Genomic DNA, 19,894 nt, shown 5'->3' with positions numbered 1-19,894 from the left:
CGAGTTCATAGATCTTGGGAAATTTCCACATGGTGCATATTGAGATGAGTTGGAACTGTCATCACCCTTGCTAGCCAAATCTAGATTTTGGTTTTTACTGAAGCGCCTGTTTGGTTTAAAATTATAAGGAGACCAAATTTTTCAGTTTAGTTTGATTTTGGATTTTACCAAAATCAAACTGAACCGCTTATTAGTTCAAACAAAAAAACCAAATTGAACTGGACTGTGAACACCCCAATTTCCTGGGTAAGAAAAAGGGATTATATTTTCAAACAATAGAAGGAAGAAATTGAAGTGCTCATATATAATTTTGTGGTCAATACTTAAAGGTACATATCCCTTTCCACCACCAACCCACTCTCCCTAACTTTTTATGTGTATGTTTGTCTTTTGCAGCCTATTTATATCTTTTTATGCTCTGAACTATGCACTCTACATTCAAAATTGTTAACTCATACCTGGTTCTGGCTCCCATTGACCAACAAAAGACGAACTTAAACAATGAGAATCCCCAAAAACATCAAAATGATAAATCAACTGCAAGTCTTCGACCTTGCAAAAAGAAAAAACCAATATATTTTCTGGTTCTCAGACAGCTTGGTCAAACTCTGCAGCTGCTAAACATTGAAACGAAAGAGCATGACATCCCCTTCCTGGACGATATATTCTTTACCCTCGGCTCTCAACTGCAATAACATGTAAGCTTCAGTGAGGGGAGGAACTGCTTTCACTATTTATGAGATTAAAAAACAGAGCTTTTTATTTTGGATATGAATATACAGAGGCCTTCAAACACTTCATTATGATTTCTTTCGATATGACAGCTATGCTTCAATATGGGTCAGACACAGAGCTACTTAAACCTGCCCAGAGTGTTAACTAAAAAAACTTCCTTATGTTGTTGCCTGTTGGTACGTGTTAGACCTCCAATAATATTACAATATAGTAGGAGAGGGAAGAAAGAGAAAGTGCATGTGATTAAGAATGTTAATAGTAGTTCTGGTCCCCACAGTTAGTCAGGAGGGAAGGGGGAATCATTTTTGTGAGTGGGCTGTTCATCCCTGGGAGGATGATAACAAAGATGGTAGTTTCTTCTTCTTACTATTGTGTTTTCTTTTCCAGATTGATATCTTATCAATCTTTCTTGTACTGCTCTCCTTGAGACTTCGAAAACTTTTGTGATCAAGCTTTATACTGTCATGTTTTTCATAGCAGAAGCTGAGTCCTTTGGTTAACGTTGTTAGAACTCGCTTGGGAGCAAAATACAAAATGTTCATTAACAAAATGAAAAGAGACTATTGCTCAAGGAAACAAACTTCACAAGTAGTGAAAATACAATTAAAAAATCAAAAGTACATGTTTAGGAGTTGATTTGAAATGGCTAAATCACTTTTGTTATATTCAAAGTCACTTCAAAACATATCATTAATCATTAAACACAACTTTCATACCATCAAAATTGATTTAAATTATCAGACGTATATTTTGGAGTGATTTTGAACATGATTAAAGTGATTTTATCCCTTTCAAATGGCTACTAAACCTGCCCTTCAAAGCCTTGGCTGGTTTCTTTGGAGTGAATGACATAGAGCTTCTCAAGGAATGGGGAAGGAGCATTAGTGCTCTCCGAGAGTTCCTGACTTTTTCTATTTGTGAATTGAAAATGCTAAATAAAGCTGTGTAAAAATCTATGAAGCAGACTTTATTTTAGATAGTGTCCATATGAGAAACATGTTGAACGTAGACATGGACACGTTTGGACATCCAGATATGTGTTCAACAAGCAATGTTCCATCTCCTATGTTTATTTATCTTTTTTTTTTATTCCGGACACGTTTGGGACACTTCCTAGACATGTCTGGAAAGTTTGTTTAAAAGAGAAAATGGTCCAACCTTTAATGTTGAATCCAAAATTTAAACCCAAATCAATTATATGTTAAACTAAGATAATAAAAACAAAAACAAAATATAGCTATTTTTTTTAACCAAACATTAAAAAAAAAAAACAAAAAACTTGAAGTTAGAAACTTAAAAGTTGAATCTCTTGTGATCGTTAACTTACTTGGCATTTTAGTGGAGTGCAATTAGAATTTGATGATAAAATCACAAGAAAGCGTCCTAAATAACCCTCTCTTTTTTAACAAGAAACTGAGCTTTCACAAAGAAAAATGGTATAAAATACCAGAGTTTTATGGAGAAAAAAACTACAAAACTCCACTAACAAAGACTGATACCAAAACCAATCTGCATCTTTTATTATTACAAAAAATACCATAAAGAAGCAGTAAACCTCACTCCCTCTCACACCTCCTCCAAAGACCTCTCGACCCCTCTAAAATATACATGGAATCCCAAAAGGTCTCTCCAACTATCAAAAGTCCTTTCGTTCCTCTGAAGCTAACTACTTCACAAAATGAAAGGAAAAAACCAGCCTATGCATAATTAATCGACAAGGTCTATTAATAATGGTGATTTTTCTCTTTCAAATCAGATCCATATTAAAATCAAGAAAAATATATATTTGTCCCATGTACTTCGCATAACCATGTGTCCATGTCCATCTTACAAATTTGGCCATTCATAGGCAGGACACAGAGTTATCCAGTCGTTCCGTTAGTAAAATTACATTTCAGCAGCTTTTACTTTCTCATATTCTTCCATGATATGACAATAGTTAGGAAAAGAAAGCTGCCACATATAATTATATCCAGTGGGCTACATCCTCTAAGCTATATTTTAAGCTTGAAATATGATATTGCCTGAGCTACTTTCCACAGTAAAATGTTATATGGACTTGGACTTAGTCATGCACTTAGCACAAAAGATTCTGTTCAGTCGAAAATTTAATCACTGAACTTGAGTTAAAGATCCTATACAGTAAAACAGTGAACGTGTCATATTTTAGGCATACCTTTTCAGAATTAAAAAATATAGTAATGAAACTACAAACTTACAAGTCCTTTCTCCCTTGCTGCTGCAAATGAACCCGCAGCAACAAAATCATCATAAGCCACCTATATAAAACAAAATAAAAATTCAGCAACACAAAATCTGCAGACAAAACAAAAGAAAATGGAAGCTCGGAAACACAGATTATCACCACCAAAAATATAGATCACTTTTGAGTAAATTATAAAGGATATGAGTAATTTCTTAGCTTACAGGCTTATTGGTATTTGGTATTAGTTTGTTCATTTGTTTTTCTCTTGAATATAAAATTCACTAATCTGTATCAAGATAGATAAGGTAATAATGACATTATTTTATAAGTTGCATAATAAAGTTTGATTATTCTTTTCAGTAAAAGACAGCTCTTTAATTTCTCATCCATTCATTTGTTTCTGAGCGCCTTCTCTTTGTTTTGAAAAGTGAAAGACAGCTTTAAATTCTTGTGAGATAAGTCCATTTTTCCAGAGTTGAAAAAAGTAACATTTGTTTCAAGAACTTCGCATTCAATAATTTCATTGAACCACAAAATGAAACATATAGGACGATAACTACTTATTCATAACAAGAGAGAAGCATACAATTTTTATTTATTTAATTTATTTCAATTCGAAGAAGCCTACAATTTCTCTCCCCTCAGCCTGCAGAAGGGACTTGGATTGATATTATACTTGATTATTACTTTATTCCTTTTTCTTTTTCAATTCAAAGCTAAATAAAATAGGCATCTTTATTTTCACATGAAAACATAACTTTTGTACATGTTTAAGTTCGATTGCAAAAAATCTAACTCTTCAAACTCTCGATTTATTAGCCAGAAAATACAATCAGAAAGCCTAAAAGTGGTAGTGGAATAAAGTGAAGGAGCCTCGTGAATCTTGCCAGCTTTGGTAGATTTACCGATCAATTTGGTTATCAGGGGTAGAAAAAAAGCATGCAGAATAGAGAATATTCGATATTCAATAAGACTTTCATTCTCACCGTCTCTGCACGGATGAACCCTCTCTCAAAGTCTGAGTGAATGACTCCAGCAGCTTGTGGTGCAGTCATTCCTAAATCAAAAATGAAATAAAACCAATAAATTGTACATCAATAGAAGTTAAATTATACATAAATTATAACGCATTCCAAAATTCAGGCATGTGTAGAGCTTCGTTAATCATAATTGTAACTAAGCCCATATGTAAGGAGCATGAAAAACATACAGGTTGAATGGTTAAATCCAAATTAAATTTTGAGATTAGTTGCAATTTAACTAAAGTTTTTTTTTTGGTATTCTTTCATATTTTCACAATGAAAATTTGGTTTCTGATCTTTTTTAAAAAAGAAAACACACGTGTTTTTAAGGGAAATTCTATAAGCACCACCAATTTATCTCAGTTGGCACTTGGCACACTTCTTTTTCTTAAAAAAATAAATTTGTCTCTAAGATTATGATAGAACACTAGTGTAAAAGCTCTTTATTCAATTTGGAACAAGATGTTACAAATTCAAAGTAAGATAGATAGAGTATCAATCTGGAAATAACACACAAAATAAAAACGAGAACAAACCACTCCGCTATCCTCCTCTCAAGGATGAACAGCCTACACACCAAAATAACTCCTCCCTCTCTCAAAGACTCCTCTCAACCCCTTTAAACTACCCTTTCCCCCTTTAAACCCAAGCCAAAGTCATGCTACCCCGAGATCTCCCCGAGCCAAAGCCACTCCACACCAAGAACACCTCGAGCAGAGACATTCCATCCCGAGATACATCAGAATTACCCAGTAACTTCTGACTTCTCCTTCTTCTTTCTCCTACTATATTTAAATAATATTGGAGGTATAACAGATTACTAATATTCCACTCTTCCACCCACCACACTTTCATTTACTCTGATGGGGCATGCAAGCTGCCTAATGCAGACGAAGGACCTCATAGCCCACTGGAAAGAGGGTGGTGTCAAGCCATGGAGGAACACAGCAGTTGTAGGATAAATGTGACGTTGAACTTGGAATAGTAATTCACAGGATACTCATTATGCATCAAGTGTAAATCGAATCAAAAGTGAACTCCATGAGAATAAACGGTAAGTTACAGTGCCAGTTCTAAAACCAAGTTGCTATAAAAGATTTTGAACAGGTCCCATATAGCGACTAATTGGCATACATCAACTTAGAAATCTTCCTTCAGCACACGTAAAACACGCATGCTAGGATCAATGTCAGTTAATTTCCTCAACTTAGCAGAATTGAAGCATACCTGCAAGTATGGTCCAGGCTTTTGTTTCCTGTAAAGGCCCCACAAACAATATCTCAATGAGTATAAACATTGTAACACAAATACTAAAATAATTGTCCAAAACCCTACCTTTTCGCCTGAAGTAAAATATGTACGGAGTCCCAAAAGGTTATAGGTTGCCCTTATAAGATTTCCCAGGCCACTTTCACTTACACCAAGAGATTTTAAATATTCAAACCTCTCTTCTGATGGAAGTTCAGAAAGCTCGGACTCAACCTGAAAATATGAAGTCCTCAATTCAGATTTTCGTTAAACATTGTCAATGACCTGAAGCCTACTTCATTTTGCAGAAAAGGATTGAGACTTGAGAGAAAGATCCAACACCCAAAAGGTTGTCCCAGCCCAACCTGTGCAGAAACCGTCACTATTCCAGATTGCAACTCTGAAGCAAGACCCATAACTTCTTTAACATGAAGATTACTTGCAGGCTCCGCTAGATCAGATTCTGCAACATTGGCCACATATATGACCGGTTTCATTGTAAGCAGGCAAAGATGCTTTATAGCATCCTTTTCAAAATCTGTTAACGTTACCGATCGTGCTGGTTTTCCATCCAACAGGACCTTCTGAATTTTTTCCAATGCAGACTTCTCCGCTTCTTCCTTGAAGAGATAATGGGAAAAGAAGAGAGCAACATAAAGTGTGAATCACCAGAAGGTAAAAAAATTATTCGAAGAGATAGAAGCATCATGAGGAATAGGAATAATGGTGATCAAAAAGGCACATCAATATAATTGTGGGAGAGGATTCAAACATACACAAATATAAGGACACTGTTTGTTATGAAGGGCATTAGACGTAATATATTGGTGAAGTAAATCAAATTCTGAAGATAAACTAAAACTTAGAAATATACAAATTCAAGGGGATATGAATATCCTAATATGAATTGCATATTAGTGTAACTCATTGTAAATTAAGTTGTTTTTTTAATAGAGAAGGAAAGACTGTTAAGAATTTCAAATGATAGCCATTGGACCAGTATTCAATATTAAAGCTAGCAACCTAGTACTCAGTTCCTTTTTGGAGTATTGCACTAGTGCCTCACATCTAATAGCCACCTACGTCCATTGCACTTTGGTCTAAATGGTCTTTTGGCTTAAATGACCCAAAGGTTTGAGTTTGTTACTTAACCGCCTAAAGTTTAAGTTAGTATTTTACGATTTGTAAGTTTGTCGTTCCAATGCAGCACCACTGTTTCTCTTCAACTTTTTACCAGCACAGGAGTAACCTTTCTCCCGGCAATCACTTCAACTCTTCATCTTTTTACTTCATTTTTGTTTTTTATTTTGGTCCTGAAATAGTCCACAGAAGACCAAGCCCAAGCAAATAGATGTCTTAAAAAGACATGTTATTAAGTGGGATGAAATTGATTCTCATTATAAGGACACGATCCTAGTGTACATATAATGATATAATTATCTTGAGAGAAGACAGGAGCAAGCCCGAGCAAACATTTTAATTTCAACGTGAATGCCCTCGGAGCATGCAATCAATTCAGTTCTCAATATATATGGTCTGAGTTCCATCTTGTACTCAAACTGAATTTGCAATAATAATCTCAATTAGAGACCTCAGATAAATGAATAACTAGGCTTTTTGGAATAATTTCCACACAACCTCATCATTCCATTGCTAATGATAATTCTTTGACCAAAACATTTTGAAATTCAGGTCAGGTCTACAAACAAATTTAATCACACTTTGAGACCAATCCAATACATTCACATCATTATTGGAGAGACAACAATTTATAGCAGCAAGCAGACTCTTGTGAGATCAACATACCTTGACTTTAGACTGAGAATCCTTTGCCTTGCCTTTCTTGAGCTTCTCTAATCTTTTCTCAATCTGCATCACTTTTAAAATGTACAACTTAGATTTGATCAGATCATCGGAATGGCAAGGGAGGAAGATAACACATTCAATGAAATCCAATGAATTGGTCACACAACATAGATGGCAGAATAGCATGGAAAAACTTGTGCAAATGAACTACGCTGTAAGACAATTTCCCCAAGGAAACCATCTTGCTATTCCGCAAGTAGCCTCTTATTATAATTGTACCTTTGTATGCATCCAATATAAAGTTCAAGAAGAAAAGTAAACATTGAACAATGTTTCATTGATCAACATAGGGAATGAGCTAAATTTAACTATGGTTGAAGTGTTTTTCATTTCTATTTTAAGCTTAAATGTCAAAACCACACCTGCATCGTAACTACTAGACAACACATTCTTCAACTTTCATCACGGTCTTCTTTAGTATAAGTTGGAAGGATACCCTATCTTCCCCCTCTTTACTTTATTCTTTTAGCTGAAAGTCATTTCTTAATTAATTCATTTTTTTTAAAATATTAAAAAACCAAACAACAGATAGTAGTAATATGTTAGACCCCCAACATTACAGACATAGAAAATGAAGGGCAAGAAGGGAATAACACAAGCAAAGGCCTCCACGAATGCTGCTGAAGAGGAGGAATTCACCTGAGGGTCTCACAGTGATGTGGGTATAAAAAGAGTGTTTGGGGATTTAAAAAAGTAGGGTTTATTTTGGGCAAAGACTGCTTAAAGCTTTTAGGGAGAGGTTTCCAGCCTTCTCGAAGGAGCTGGTCGTGTGTCATTATTATTGTCACTTATTCTTGTTCCTTGTTGTTTAGCCTTGCTGTGTTGGTGAACTCTTGAATTATATTGAATAAAGCATATCAGAGACGGTTTCTGTTTGCTATTGTTGAGGTTTACTGAGTTTCAGTGTACCTTACATAATATTTGTGATCAATCACTAGCACTCTATGAATAAAATGAACTTTAAAAAGCTGTATCAACTTTCAATCTTATGTCCTAAGCAGGAAAGCCCAAAGTCAGTTCCTGTCAAAAGATATGCCACTCATCTCTTCTTTAATCGATTGCAATAATTTTTTTTTTAATATACAATACTTTTTATTGAAGAAATAAAACCTCTACCAAGATCACCTTTATATTATCAATTTATCATACTGAGCCATCAAGGAAAAAAGAGATCAAAGGGGGGACAAAATGCAAAACATTCAACAAACAGCTTCTAAAGACAACTTGATTTTGTTTCTATTTATAACTCGAAAGCATGGGATCTCATTAAGTCACCTGTTTTTCCCATATGAATCTATGATGAATTAAAGTTGTTGGAAGTAGAATGCAAAATTTCCCATGATTATAGCCTCCATTCCAAAAGGAGCAAAACTTGCATAGAATTTTTTTTTTTTTTTTATAAGAAACAGATATATTCAAGAGAACAAAAAGGAATAGCCTAAGGGCGAGGAACAAGAGGGCCTTCCCCCAGAGCACTAACGCATAAGGGTCTTGCAATCGTTGAAAATCATAGAAAGGCTATAATTACGAAGTGTTTGGTGTAATCGGTACTCCATAAAGAAGTTGTTTGTTGAACCACAGTCCAAAAAAAGTCAAAAGAATTGTAAAAGATTTCAATGATATTACCTGGTCCAGATCTGAAAAAACAAGCTCTAAGTTAATCACATCAATATCAGTTTTTGGATCAATTTTCCCATTCACATGAACAATGTCATTGTCCTCAAAACAACGCACGACCTGAAACATAATAAGAAACTCTTCAACAGCACAAAATTGGGTACTGGAAAACGCAAGAAGCACTTAGGTTATTCTTAGTGCTTTCATGACATTGTTATACTAAATTGGCATGATACGTTTGAATCTACGATAGAACAAAATAATAACAGAAAACAATGTGCATGTTGAAAAAGAAGAAGAAAAGTTTACACAATTATTAGAAAACAAACTAATAATTAGCAAGTTAAAGTCTGTTCTTTCTCTTAGATTAGAGTCACCGGAAAGTTGATATTGCAGGGAAACAAACCCCCAGTTCATCTGTTAACTAATATTACTCTTTAAATCCGCTACTACTTAAGTATGCATTCTAATTGAAATGATGGAAAAAAATAAATTACGATAAAATAAAAAAAACAACCTGAAGTATTGAATCCACCTCACGAATATGGGATAAAAATTTATTTCCGAGTCCCTGCAGTAGTCAAAATAGAGAAATCATTAAAAAAAAGAATAAATAATAATGATGATGATGATGATAATACTGAGGTGAGAATAAACTTTACCTCTCCTTGACTGGCTCCTTTCACTAACCCAGCAATGTCCACAAACTCTATTGATGCTGCGACCGCTCGTTGAGACTTACTGAGATCAGAAAGTTTATGGAGACGGGGATCTGGAACTGCAACTACTCCTACATTTGGCTCTATTGTACAGAAAGGGAAGTTGGCAGCTTGAGCCTTCCCATTTTCAACCTACGAAGGTAAAACCATTATAAACAATGAGCGTCAAGTGTGATTGATGTAAATTTCCAACTAGAAGTATGAACTAAAGAAGGAAGTGATCCAATCAAACCATTAAGTGTGTTGAAAGTAGTTGGAAGTTAATTTAGAGCATGGAGACTGTAAAATTCGCGGAGAGCTAGAATCGATGAACCGGTACTGTTTATAACTATCTACAATAAAATAAAATCCAATAGTTCGCAACTCCTGATGCACAAACTCGCTATCCACGCTAACTATTAATTCAATAACGATTCTTCAGCGGCCATGGAGTTTTTCTGAAGTAACCACCAGCTCCATGGCTCAAAATCCAAATTACATTAAATTAAATAATAAGAGACATAGAGAGAGCAACGGAGATTAGCTTACAACAGCATTGAAGAGAGTGGATTTTCCAACATTAGGGAGGCCAACAATACCGGCTCTGAGGCTCATGCTGATCTTGGATGAAGAAGAGAAGCGTCGGCCAAGCACCATAACATGGTCGAACTGAGAAGGTCTGGAGAAGAGAGAGTGAGTCCCGAAGAAGGATGACTTTGAAGGGAGAAGAAGAGAGGGGATAATGTGAGAGCAAACTGTTCTAGCCATGGCTGCCGCCACCAGTTGCAGCTATGAGAATCCGGTGGCGATGGAACAAATAGTTATCGCCGGAAAATCGATAAATGAAATTAAAATTGAAAGGTGTACATTGAGAGACAATAGTGCGTCGTTGTAGCCTAAACCCGTTCGGTCATCTTTTTTTTTCTCTTTTTTTACTAGTGTATTAACACGTGTGATGCACGTTTTTCTATTTTTAAATTTTATTTCAATAGTTGTATTCCTGATATGTTTATACGAATTTAATATATTTCTATAAAATTAAATTCTGATTTTGTTTATTTTGATTACGTATTATTTAATTTATTAGTTTGTTTTGTTTGATTTAATTTATAACGATCTATGGTTGTTAAATAATTAGAAAAAATATATATTTCAACTATTGTTTTACGTAATATAAATAATAATACGATTTTTTAAAAAGAAAAAACTATTTTCACCTCATGCAAATTACCAAAAACAATGTTAAAAAGAAAAAACTCACTCCATTTGCTACTGAGAGCGTAAATATTTTAGATTTTTATAATTTTACCACTAATAATTATTAAAATGATGAATACAACAAATTAAGCAATTCAAACTACAAATTCAAAACTTCTTTGTATACAATGTTTTTTGTCCATAGATCTTTTGATTTCACAAATACTTTTGTTGTTGTCATAGAGACTCCTCTCAATAGGGCTACGTATAGTTTACCATGAGAAAAGACATATTGAGAAAGATAAACTCCTATATTTGGTATTGTCTGTCCTTGAGCCTTATTGATAGTCATTGCAAAACATAATCTTATTGGGAACTGTTTTCTCTTGAACTTGAATGGATACCCTTTGTCGTTTGCAAGACTCATTGGTATTCGTGGTAGAAAAACTTTTTTTCCTTCATTTTGTTCAATTACAATTTCTGCATAAATTATATTTTTGTGAAACTCACGACAAACCATTCTACTTCCATTACATAGACCATTGCCTAGGTCTAAGTTTCTCAATAGTATAACTGGGTAATCTTTTTTAAGAAACAATTTGTGTGGAGGAACACCATCAGGCAACAATGAGTTGAGAAATTCCTCTTAATAATAATTATGTGTATCATCAATTGATTCATCAAAACTCATGAATTCTTCCATTTTTCCAGGAAACAACTCAATCATTCTTTCATTGAATTGGTCAACATACTCATTTGTTGTTGATAGAATTGCTCTACTGGTCATGTATTCTGCTGAAGTAGCATGCGTGTTGAGATTAGGACAAACAATATTCAATAACTTCAATATTGAATCTTCTTCATTTGCACATGTAACAGTGATATTGGTATGTTGACAGTCTAGTTCCATTTCCAATCTTCAACAAATATTCTGCAAAACGGGTATCACTTTGAGCTCTCATATTTTTAGTCAGTTGGATTTTCTCCATTTTATTCCAAAGGTACGACTTTACCAAACTTTCATTAATAGTTTGTTGTCTTCTAGCTCGTGGGACAACAGGTAACACTTGTCGAAAAGCTCCTCCAAACACAACCATTTTTCCACCGAATGGTTCTAGATTATCCATTATATCTCTAAAAGTTCAACTGCTTCTATTGTGGCTTTTTTTGCCATTGGCACCTCGTCCCAAATTATTACTTTTGCTTGTTTGATCAATTATGCCTTGTTACTTTGCTTAGAAATATTGCATATAGATGACTCATGTGTTTCTAATGGTATATTAAATCTAGAATGTGTCGTTCGGTCCCCTGACATAACTAAAGTAGCAACGCCTGATGTTGTTGTTGCAATTGCAATCATATTTTTTGATTTTATAGTAGCTAACAAAGCACGATACAAAAATGTTTTCTCGGTTCCTCCTTGTCCATCAATAAAAAATACACCACTTTTATTACTCACAATTATGTCAAGAATAATATGGTATGCAATCTTTTGGTCTTCATTCAACTTTGAAGGAGCTTGAATATATTCATCTGATACTACAATAGATTTTTCATCAACTATTTCTTTTATATAGCAATTGTTTCCACCTTCTGCCATATGTTTTATTTCAGGCAAATCATACACGGTGATTTGTTTGCCAATTGACTCTAAGAACACTTTTATATCTCTTAAACTGTGTTGCAATTGATATTCTACATTATATGGCTCGTCTTTTCTATAATCATGTAACAATTCATGAGAATATATTTTCCACAGTTTTCTAACATCTACAAGTTCACAATACACTAAGATTGTTGCAAAAAGTCTTCGAAAAACATAAGGCATCTCAAACAAAGCTACTTCATCCAAACATTTTGTCACACTTTCATCAGATTCTAGTAGTCCTCTTTCTTTTGCTGAATCTTTAAATGTTTGAACTCTTTTTCCATTGACTATCAATAAGGACTCAAATGACGTCAATCCTCTAACATGATTTAATAGCAAACGCAAGTAATATCTTTTTCCTTCCCTTGGATTTGCTCCTACAATGCGTGATATAACTATTCCTTTTTTCTTCTCCTTCCAAATTAGTAGTTGTTTGTCCCATACATAATGTTCAGGAAACTCTTTGTATAAAAAATTTCGGGCTGTTTCAAATGTTTGACACATATGAAAGTACTCTGTTGACATTGTTTTTTAGACATGATCCCAACGAATAAATTTCTTCAAATTTTGATTTTCCAAATAAGAAACACAATGCATATTTGGAAGGTGATGTTGTAAGTTTATAACCAGAGGATATATCTCATTCAGTTTAAAATCATAAATTCTTCATAATGCCTCTTGAGTTGATACCCATCTTGCATCTTGATAATCTCTTATTTCATCAATATATTTATTGTCACCATCATGTGATATATAAACAACTGCTCTATCATGCCCCTTGTAAATATACTTGTATAAATATTTAACTACTTTCAATCCCGAGCATATTTCAACATTAATGTGACAATTGTATCTCAAAAGTAGGTATGGATTATAAGGCACAACCCATCGATTATCAAATGTCTTTTTTCTTATTTATACCTGATATAATTGCAAAGATATATTTTTTAACAAATAAATTGAGGGAATTAACACTATTATGAAAGACATTATAGAGAAATAAATATAAAACAATAAAAAAGTAATATTATTATAAATACATGTGTTCCGTCGTCTCTCCTTCTATATATTGGATACACATCCTCTCCTTGCATTGTTTTCGAGGAAAACTGTCGAGGATAATGAAATCTACATTTCTATTGATCATGCACGAACACTTTTTGTTATCTTCTCCACACGGGCCATGCAACATATGCTTCACAACAGCATTGTGAAGTGCAGGATTTGTTTGAATATTTGGAATTTTCGCGCGAACATATTTATCATATTGGTCAGCATTAATGATCTTGAAATCCCTTTTCAATATTACCAACATGTGTAGGTGTGGAAGACCTCGTTTTTGAAATTCAATCACATATACGAACGCTGCAACTTTTCCAAATATTTCTTTGTGCACAATTTGGTTTTTTAAGTCCATTAACTTTCCTCTAAATACTCTTGAAGTTAGATTTGGTCTATCGTGAGATTGTTGTCCTTCCATAAGTTCTTATCTTATTTCCTTCCATTCAGAATTGCAAGTCATTGTTATGAAAAGATTTGGTTTCCCATAATGCTGTACTAAGGTCATTGCATCTAAATATCGACGTCGCATGTCTCTAGGACCACCAATAAAAGTTGAAGGTAGAATGACACGTTTTCCAACCTTGTCTCCCCTTGTTTCTCTTGCATTTAATACATCAATGATCCCTTGATACAACTCCGAACGAATTTGTGATTGTTGTGTTTTATAGAAATCAAGTCTCGTTGTTTCAAGCTTTATGTACATATCAACAACATATTGTTGGAATAGTCTTCCGACTATAAGCAATATTGATTTAGTAGATGGTCGTATTTGCAACTTAAAACAATAATATTATGTGCACGAAACTGTGGGCGATCGACGTATTGAAATTCCTACAAAATTGTTGAATAAAGAAATTATATGTAATAAGAAAATTATGCTCACAAAAAATTAAAGCACATATAGGTTCTTAAAAAAATCACAATGACAAAGCAAACGAACCTTGATTTTCATTATTTTTTGTATCTTCAATGCTGTTGATTTTTTGAATATTTGATGTTCCTTCTGTCGACATCTTATTTGACCCAGCGTCATAATTTTGCTTACATTTCTTTTGATGTCTTGATGCCAACCAGCCTCTCCATTTGGTAATAGTAAAAGATGTTGAAGTGAATCATAACAACTAAAATAATGTTGTATTTTGTGGCGTTTTCCTGAATGAACATGTACCACTATATCTCTTTTAAATTGAATGTTGTTATTATTTCCTTCAATCCAAATAGCCACTTGATACACTCCAGGTAGATTATAGACATGTTGATCAACTTGAACATTTGTTGCAAGATGAATATGAGCATCTTCAATAGATTGAAGATGTTTTAAACTTCTAAAAAATTTGGCATATGGATTGTTTTTTAAAACTTCTGCCAACTTTGAGTAAGACTTTCGCTCAACCCAACATCTTTTAATTTTTCCATACGATTTTGAATTTCATTCTTGGTATCATAAAAGTATAGTTGAAAGAATATTGGCTTCTCATATGACAATAAACTTGGAAGGTCATGATATATTTGTCCTTGTACTCTAAATGTGTAGACTCCTTTATGTGAAGAACCTAGATCTTTATCTAAATTGACCCCAAATGACGTGAAAGAGAAAATACTATTATAAGCCTGAATATTCTTCCTACACAAAACTCCTTCTTCAGACTGTGTTGTGAACAAATGAGCAAGGTGTTTATGTACTGTTGTTTCAGCAAGATGAACCTGGATGGTTTATTTAAAATTATTATTACAAATGAATGCATTTACTAACTCAAATGTTTAATAGAATATTTCATTGTTTGAAAATTATACATGGTCATTGAAGCAACAAAATGTTGGAGTCTCGTGCTCAAATTTTATTGCCTTACAAAATGTACTATCTTTTTAAGCTCGTGTATAGGAGAGTGAAACGGGCGTTCTAAAGCTTTTGATCCTATTGAACATCAAACGAGGTGAAATAGTTAGCACATTCAAATATATTATATTATATATATATGAAATTTAAGGTGTAATGTAATAATAAAATATTACCTAGGATTTCATTTGTTGTTTCTTGTGCGACCGTACTAAAATCTACGTTTCTTTTACTATTACTTTGCTTGTCACTTTCTTCGAGTTGTCTTTTTTTTCTTGATTGAATGGACAATTCAATTGTTCTTCTCCTTTCATTTTGTGAAATAGTAGAGTATGCTTTCTTTTTTTTTTCTTATCATCCATACTTTCTAAAAAAAATAATATGCAAATGATAAAATATTAAAATTTTGAATTACAATATTCAATATATATGCATGTAGTTTAAATAGTTTATTTTTAAACTAACTATTTGATTTTTACAATATTCTATATATATAATTTAAAATAGTATATTAGATCATACAATCGAAAGAACTAACTTAATATTAACAGTATTAATTCTTTATTTTTTTCTTAACTCTAATCTTTTTTATGAATATTCATATTTTTCCTTAATAAAATGTTGCCAATTTCATCATAATTTTTTTTTTCTGTCATAAGTGTTGTTTTACCTATATCCATCAGGATTATATTTTGTTCTGAACACCCATTTACAACCAACAACACTCATAGATGGAAGTCGAAGTACCAAGGACCAGGTACCTTGTGCTTGAAGAGCATTGAATTCCTCACACATCGCAGTTCACCATTCGAGATACTTAGAGGCGTATGTGCATAATGTGGGAGTCAGGAGAGAAAATGTAATGTGAAAAGCCTTTGGCTTTAAAATACCTGATTTTGCTCGAGTTTTCATAGCATGAGTGTTCCGAGGAGGAGATGGAACATGTAAGGTGGTTGTGGCAGCCTTTAACTCATTTCCTATATCGACTATAGATGAAATGTTCAAAGACTGATAATTGACATTAGTATCCATAAAAGATGAGTGAGTAATGTCAACAACGGGAGGGTGAGGAGGTGGGGTTTGGATATTGGAATGGAGACAGAATTTGAGGGTGTATGATGTGGAATGTTTAGTAAGTTAAGTAATAGGCTTGGATCAGAATTAGATAGATGTTGAGATGGGGAAGAGGTGGTGGAATTTGCATAAGGAAAGATGAAAGATGACGTGTTGTGAAACTATGGTTTGTTTGGTTAATGGGTTGTAACAAATATAGCCTTTGAAATTGTGAGGATAGCCTAAAAACACGTGTTGTGTGGTTTTAGGTTCAAGTTTGTGTTTGGTGTAAGACTTGAGAAGGGGATAACATGCACATCCAAAAACTTTTAAATGATGCAAATCAGAAGTATAACCAAAAAACATTTCAAATGGTGATAACATTTTAAGTGAGGAATAATGCATTCGATTAATAAGAAAAACTGCAGTAGAGAAAACATAAGGTTTAAATTCCAGAGGAACAAATGAATGAAAAATTAGAGACATTACAATTTCAACAATGTGACGATGGTTACATTAAGCAATACCATTTTGTTTAGGAGTATGAGGACATGATTTTTGGTGAGAAATACCTTTGGAATCAAAACAGAATTGTAAGGTGGTCTTGCAAAATTCACCACTTTATCTGATCGAAATTTTTTCATTTTTTGAGATATTTGATTTTCAATAAAGGGAACAATTTTTTTAATAATAGATGGAACATCAAATTTGTAAGCAATAGGAAAGAGCCAAGTAAATTTGTTAAAATTGTCAATAAAACTAACATAATATCGATTTCCATTAGAAGAAATTATTGGAGAGGGTCCCCATACATCGCTATGAATAAGATCAAGTGGTGTAAGAGAAGTTGATAAAGACATAGGAAAAGGTAATTTTGTCATTTTTGCCTTTAAACAACTAATGCAATTGCAAGTAGAAATGGAAGATGACATAGATAGACCAATGCGAGATAAAATAGAATTAAGAATTTTTGGAGCAGGATGACCAAAACGAAATGAAAATTAAAAGATTTGGAATGCATGGTAGATGTGGATAAAGTAGAAGTACTGGGAATATGATAGAGACCATTGATGCTTTCACCAGTATAGAGAGTACGACCAGTGACTTTATCCTATATGAGGAACCAGTCAGTATCAAAAATAAGAATACAGTTATTGTCAAGACAAAATTTATGAACAGATAATAGATTTGCAGCAAGTTTAAGAGTGTGGAGTATTTTGGAGAGATTAAAGGTATGAGAGGGAATTGAGAGTTTACCACTGTCAATATTTTGAATATGTAAAGGTTAGCCATTACCCAATGTGACATTAACCATGGCCTCACCATTATAATTGTTGAATAGGTTGAGATAACCAGAAATTATTAGTATTTTCATTCGAGGTTTGAGAATGTATAGAGTTTACCGTCATTGCTGCTAATTGAGAGGATGGATTTGGGGAAGAATGAAAATTAAGGTTACCGGTAGAATGAGAACGTCGTCCTTCTCGTTCGTGGCTGCTGCTATGTAGAGATGGTTGGAACCCAACCATGGCTGTAGGAATGGCTTCAATGGCTGAAGTTTTAGTCATAGTTGATTCCTCTGAAATGAGTAGAGTGTGAAGTTCTTCAAGGGAGATGGTGTCGTTGTGGGTTCAAATAGATGTACAAAAGGCGTTGAAGGCAGCGAGGAGCCCATTTAGGGTGTGAATGAGATTTTCTTCATCTTCAAGAGAGACGGATGCGACAGCAAATTTATTGACAAGGGCTTTAATACAAGAGGTATATTGTTCAATGCTTTCAGAAGGAGTTTTCTTTATGTTGTAGAGTGTTGACCCTTAAATCAAGAATGTTAAATATGGTATTGGAGGAGTAGTGTTTCTCTAGAGACAACCACGATTCTTTGGAGGAGACAGAGCCAACAACGTGGGCAAGGGCAGAAGGTGATAAAGTGGCATTTATCAAGGTAATAAGAGCTTGATCGCGGGATAGTCATTGGAGATATTCAGGGTTGATTTCAGGATTAGTTCCAGCTGTCGACGATGATAATTTTTTTGGAGGGCAGGGAAGGGAATCATCAATGTGACCAAAGAGGGAATGAGCTTTGAGGATGGAGGAAACTTGATATTTCCATAAAACATAATTCATAGAGTCCAGTCGGATGGGTACAAGATTGCAGATGTTGGATAGCAAGAAAAGAGTAGAGGTCGGAACAGATGGATTTGGTGAGGATTCGAGAACAGGATTGGAAGATTCAATAGGATCAGATTGGGAGCCAGGGGTGGCCATTGAAGAGATATGAGATATGAGAGGTATGTAAATTAGTTTAGGGAAGACTCTGATACCATGAAAAGGTTTGAAATAATTATGTATTGCTTGCTTTTCTCATTTGATAAGAATCAACCTTTATACAAATTACAAATGAATGAATATGGTAAGAAATTATAATAGAATCAACTTACAATAATGGGAAAATAATAGAAGAAGATTATGGATCTTGAAATATCTCTTAATACCCTCAACCACAACAAACAAACTCGATTTCCTCACTCAACCAACTTTTATCCATCAAGCTTACTGATGAAAACTACTTACTCAGGAAAAAAAGCACTTCTTCACTTTATTATTGCCTATGGTGCTGGAGAGTTCATAGATGCCTTCATTTCTCATTTCTCAACCTTTATAATACTCGGTTTCTCTTCAAACTTAAATTAATCCTCAATGTGATTTTACAAAGATCCAATAGAACATTATGAGTTTCTACGTTATTATCTCACTAAATACAAATTCAACTATGAGATCTGGAAACTAAAAAAGCTCTTCAATAAGCATATGATTCCACTTCTATTTTGAGGACAATGGGTCTTCAATCTCAGTTACAATGCATAAAAAAGGATGGGCTCTATGCTCCATATTATCCTGCATGGATTAAGGGCATTGCATACAAGTTTGTAGCTAATGGATAACCCCTTCCATACAAAGATCGTCTAGAAATATTCTTGATGAAGAGATTAAAGCTCTTGGCAGCAAAGGTTTTACGGAGACCTTGTCAAATTTAATTAAAAACTTAAAATATTGTACATTGACAAACAATTACATAAACAAAATTTCTTATAATTTAAACTAAGGTTAACCATGCTTAAACAAATTATAGATTAGAGAATTACATAATATAGTAACTTACTCTCGTTGATGTCTCGGAATCTACAAATCACCGAATTTGGAACACCACTCGCGAGAGACCTTCCTATCCTTTAGAATGAGACTGGTTTGTGGGAACCACTTTGAATGAAAAAAAGTTTTTGAGAAAATCTCTTCGAAAATTCGTACAGAGGCAAAAGCTTGGGTTGAAAAACATGTTTTCTTCGGAGTATTTATAAGAGAATTATGAGATTTTATTAATTTAAAAATATTAAATTAATAAAAATATCAAATTAATTATTAATTAAATCATATTTAACTAATATTTCATTTAAATCATATTTAATAAATATCTATTGTATATCTTATAGTTTTAATATAATTAAATAAAACTAAACTAAACTATTAATTAATTGAGAATTAATTACTAAATTAAATATAATTTAACTCAAATTTGAATCATATTCAAATATAAATTTATATCCTAACCAATAATTTTAGTATGAATCCAATTCACACTAAACAAATATTTGAACAAATTCAAATATTTTATCTCATTAATTAATTTTGAATCATATCCAAGATTAA

The 19,894-nt window shown here is 33.4% G+C and overlaps 1 protein-coding gene across 1 annotated transcript; it reads right to left on the bottom strand.

The window, feature by feature from the left end:
• Positions 1-265: 265 nt before the first annotated feature.
• Positions 266-10,309, bottom strand: LOC101217443 (ribosome-binding ATPase YchF). Its single transcript, XM_004144591.3, has 11 exons — positions 9,942-10,309; positions 9,357-9,545; positions 9,212-9,265; positions 8,704-8,814; positions 7,018-7,080; positions 5,577-5,831; positions 5,299-5,445; positions 5,191-5,218; positions 3,928-3,998; positions 2,955-3,014; positions 266-686 (listed from the first exon to the last, which is right to left on the bottom strand). The coding sequence occupies exons 1-11, from the start codon at positions 10,158-10,160 to the stop codon at positions 618-620; spliced, it is 1,266 nt and encodes a 421-aa protein (XP_004144639.1). The 5' UTR covers positions 10,161-10,309; the 3' UTR covers positions 266-617.
• Between the last annotated feature and the right edge of the window lie 9,585 nt (positions 10,310-19,894).

The sequence above is a fragment of the Cucumis sativus genome, chromosome 4, assembly GCF_000004075.3.
Source record: "Cucumis sativus cultivar 9930 chromosome 4, Cucumber_9930_V3, whole genome shotgun sequence".
NCBI lineage: Eukaryota > Viridiplantae > Streptophyta > Magnoliopsida > Cucurbitales > Cucurbitaceae > Cucumis > Cucumis sativus.
The sequence above is the reverse complement of the archived record's forward strand: the minus strand, read 5'-3'. Positions and strand labels throughout refer to the sequence as shown.

Bases quoted from the DNA above. Each gene is read 5' to 3' on its own strand.
- LOC101217443 (XM_004144591.3), bottom strand. From the start codon at position 10,160: ATGGCTAGAACAGTTTGCTCTCACATTATCCCCTCTCTTCTTCTCCCT. The intron at 9,546-9,941 runs GTAAGCTAATCT...TTACCTTCGTAG, and splicing joins CCACTCTCTTCAATGCTGTT to GTTGAAAATGGGAAGGCTCA. The intron at 3,999-5,190 runs GTATGCTTCAAT...TTTTTGATTTAG, and splicing joins AGCCTGGACCATACTTGCAG to GAATGACTGCACCACAAGCT.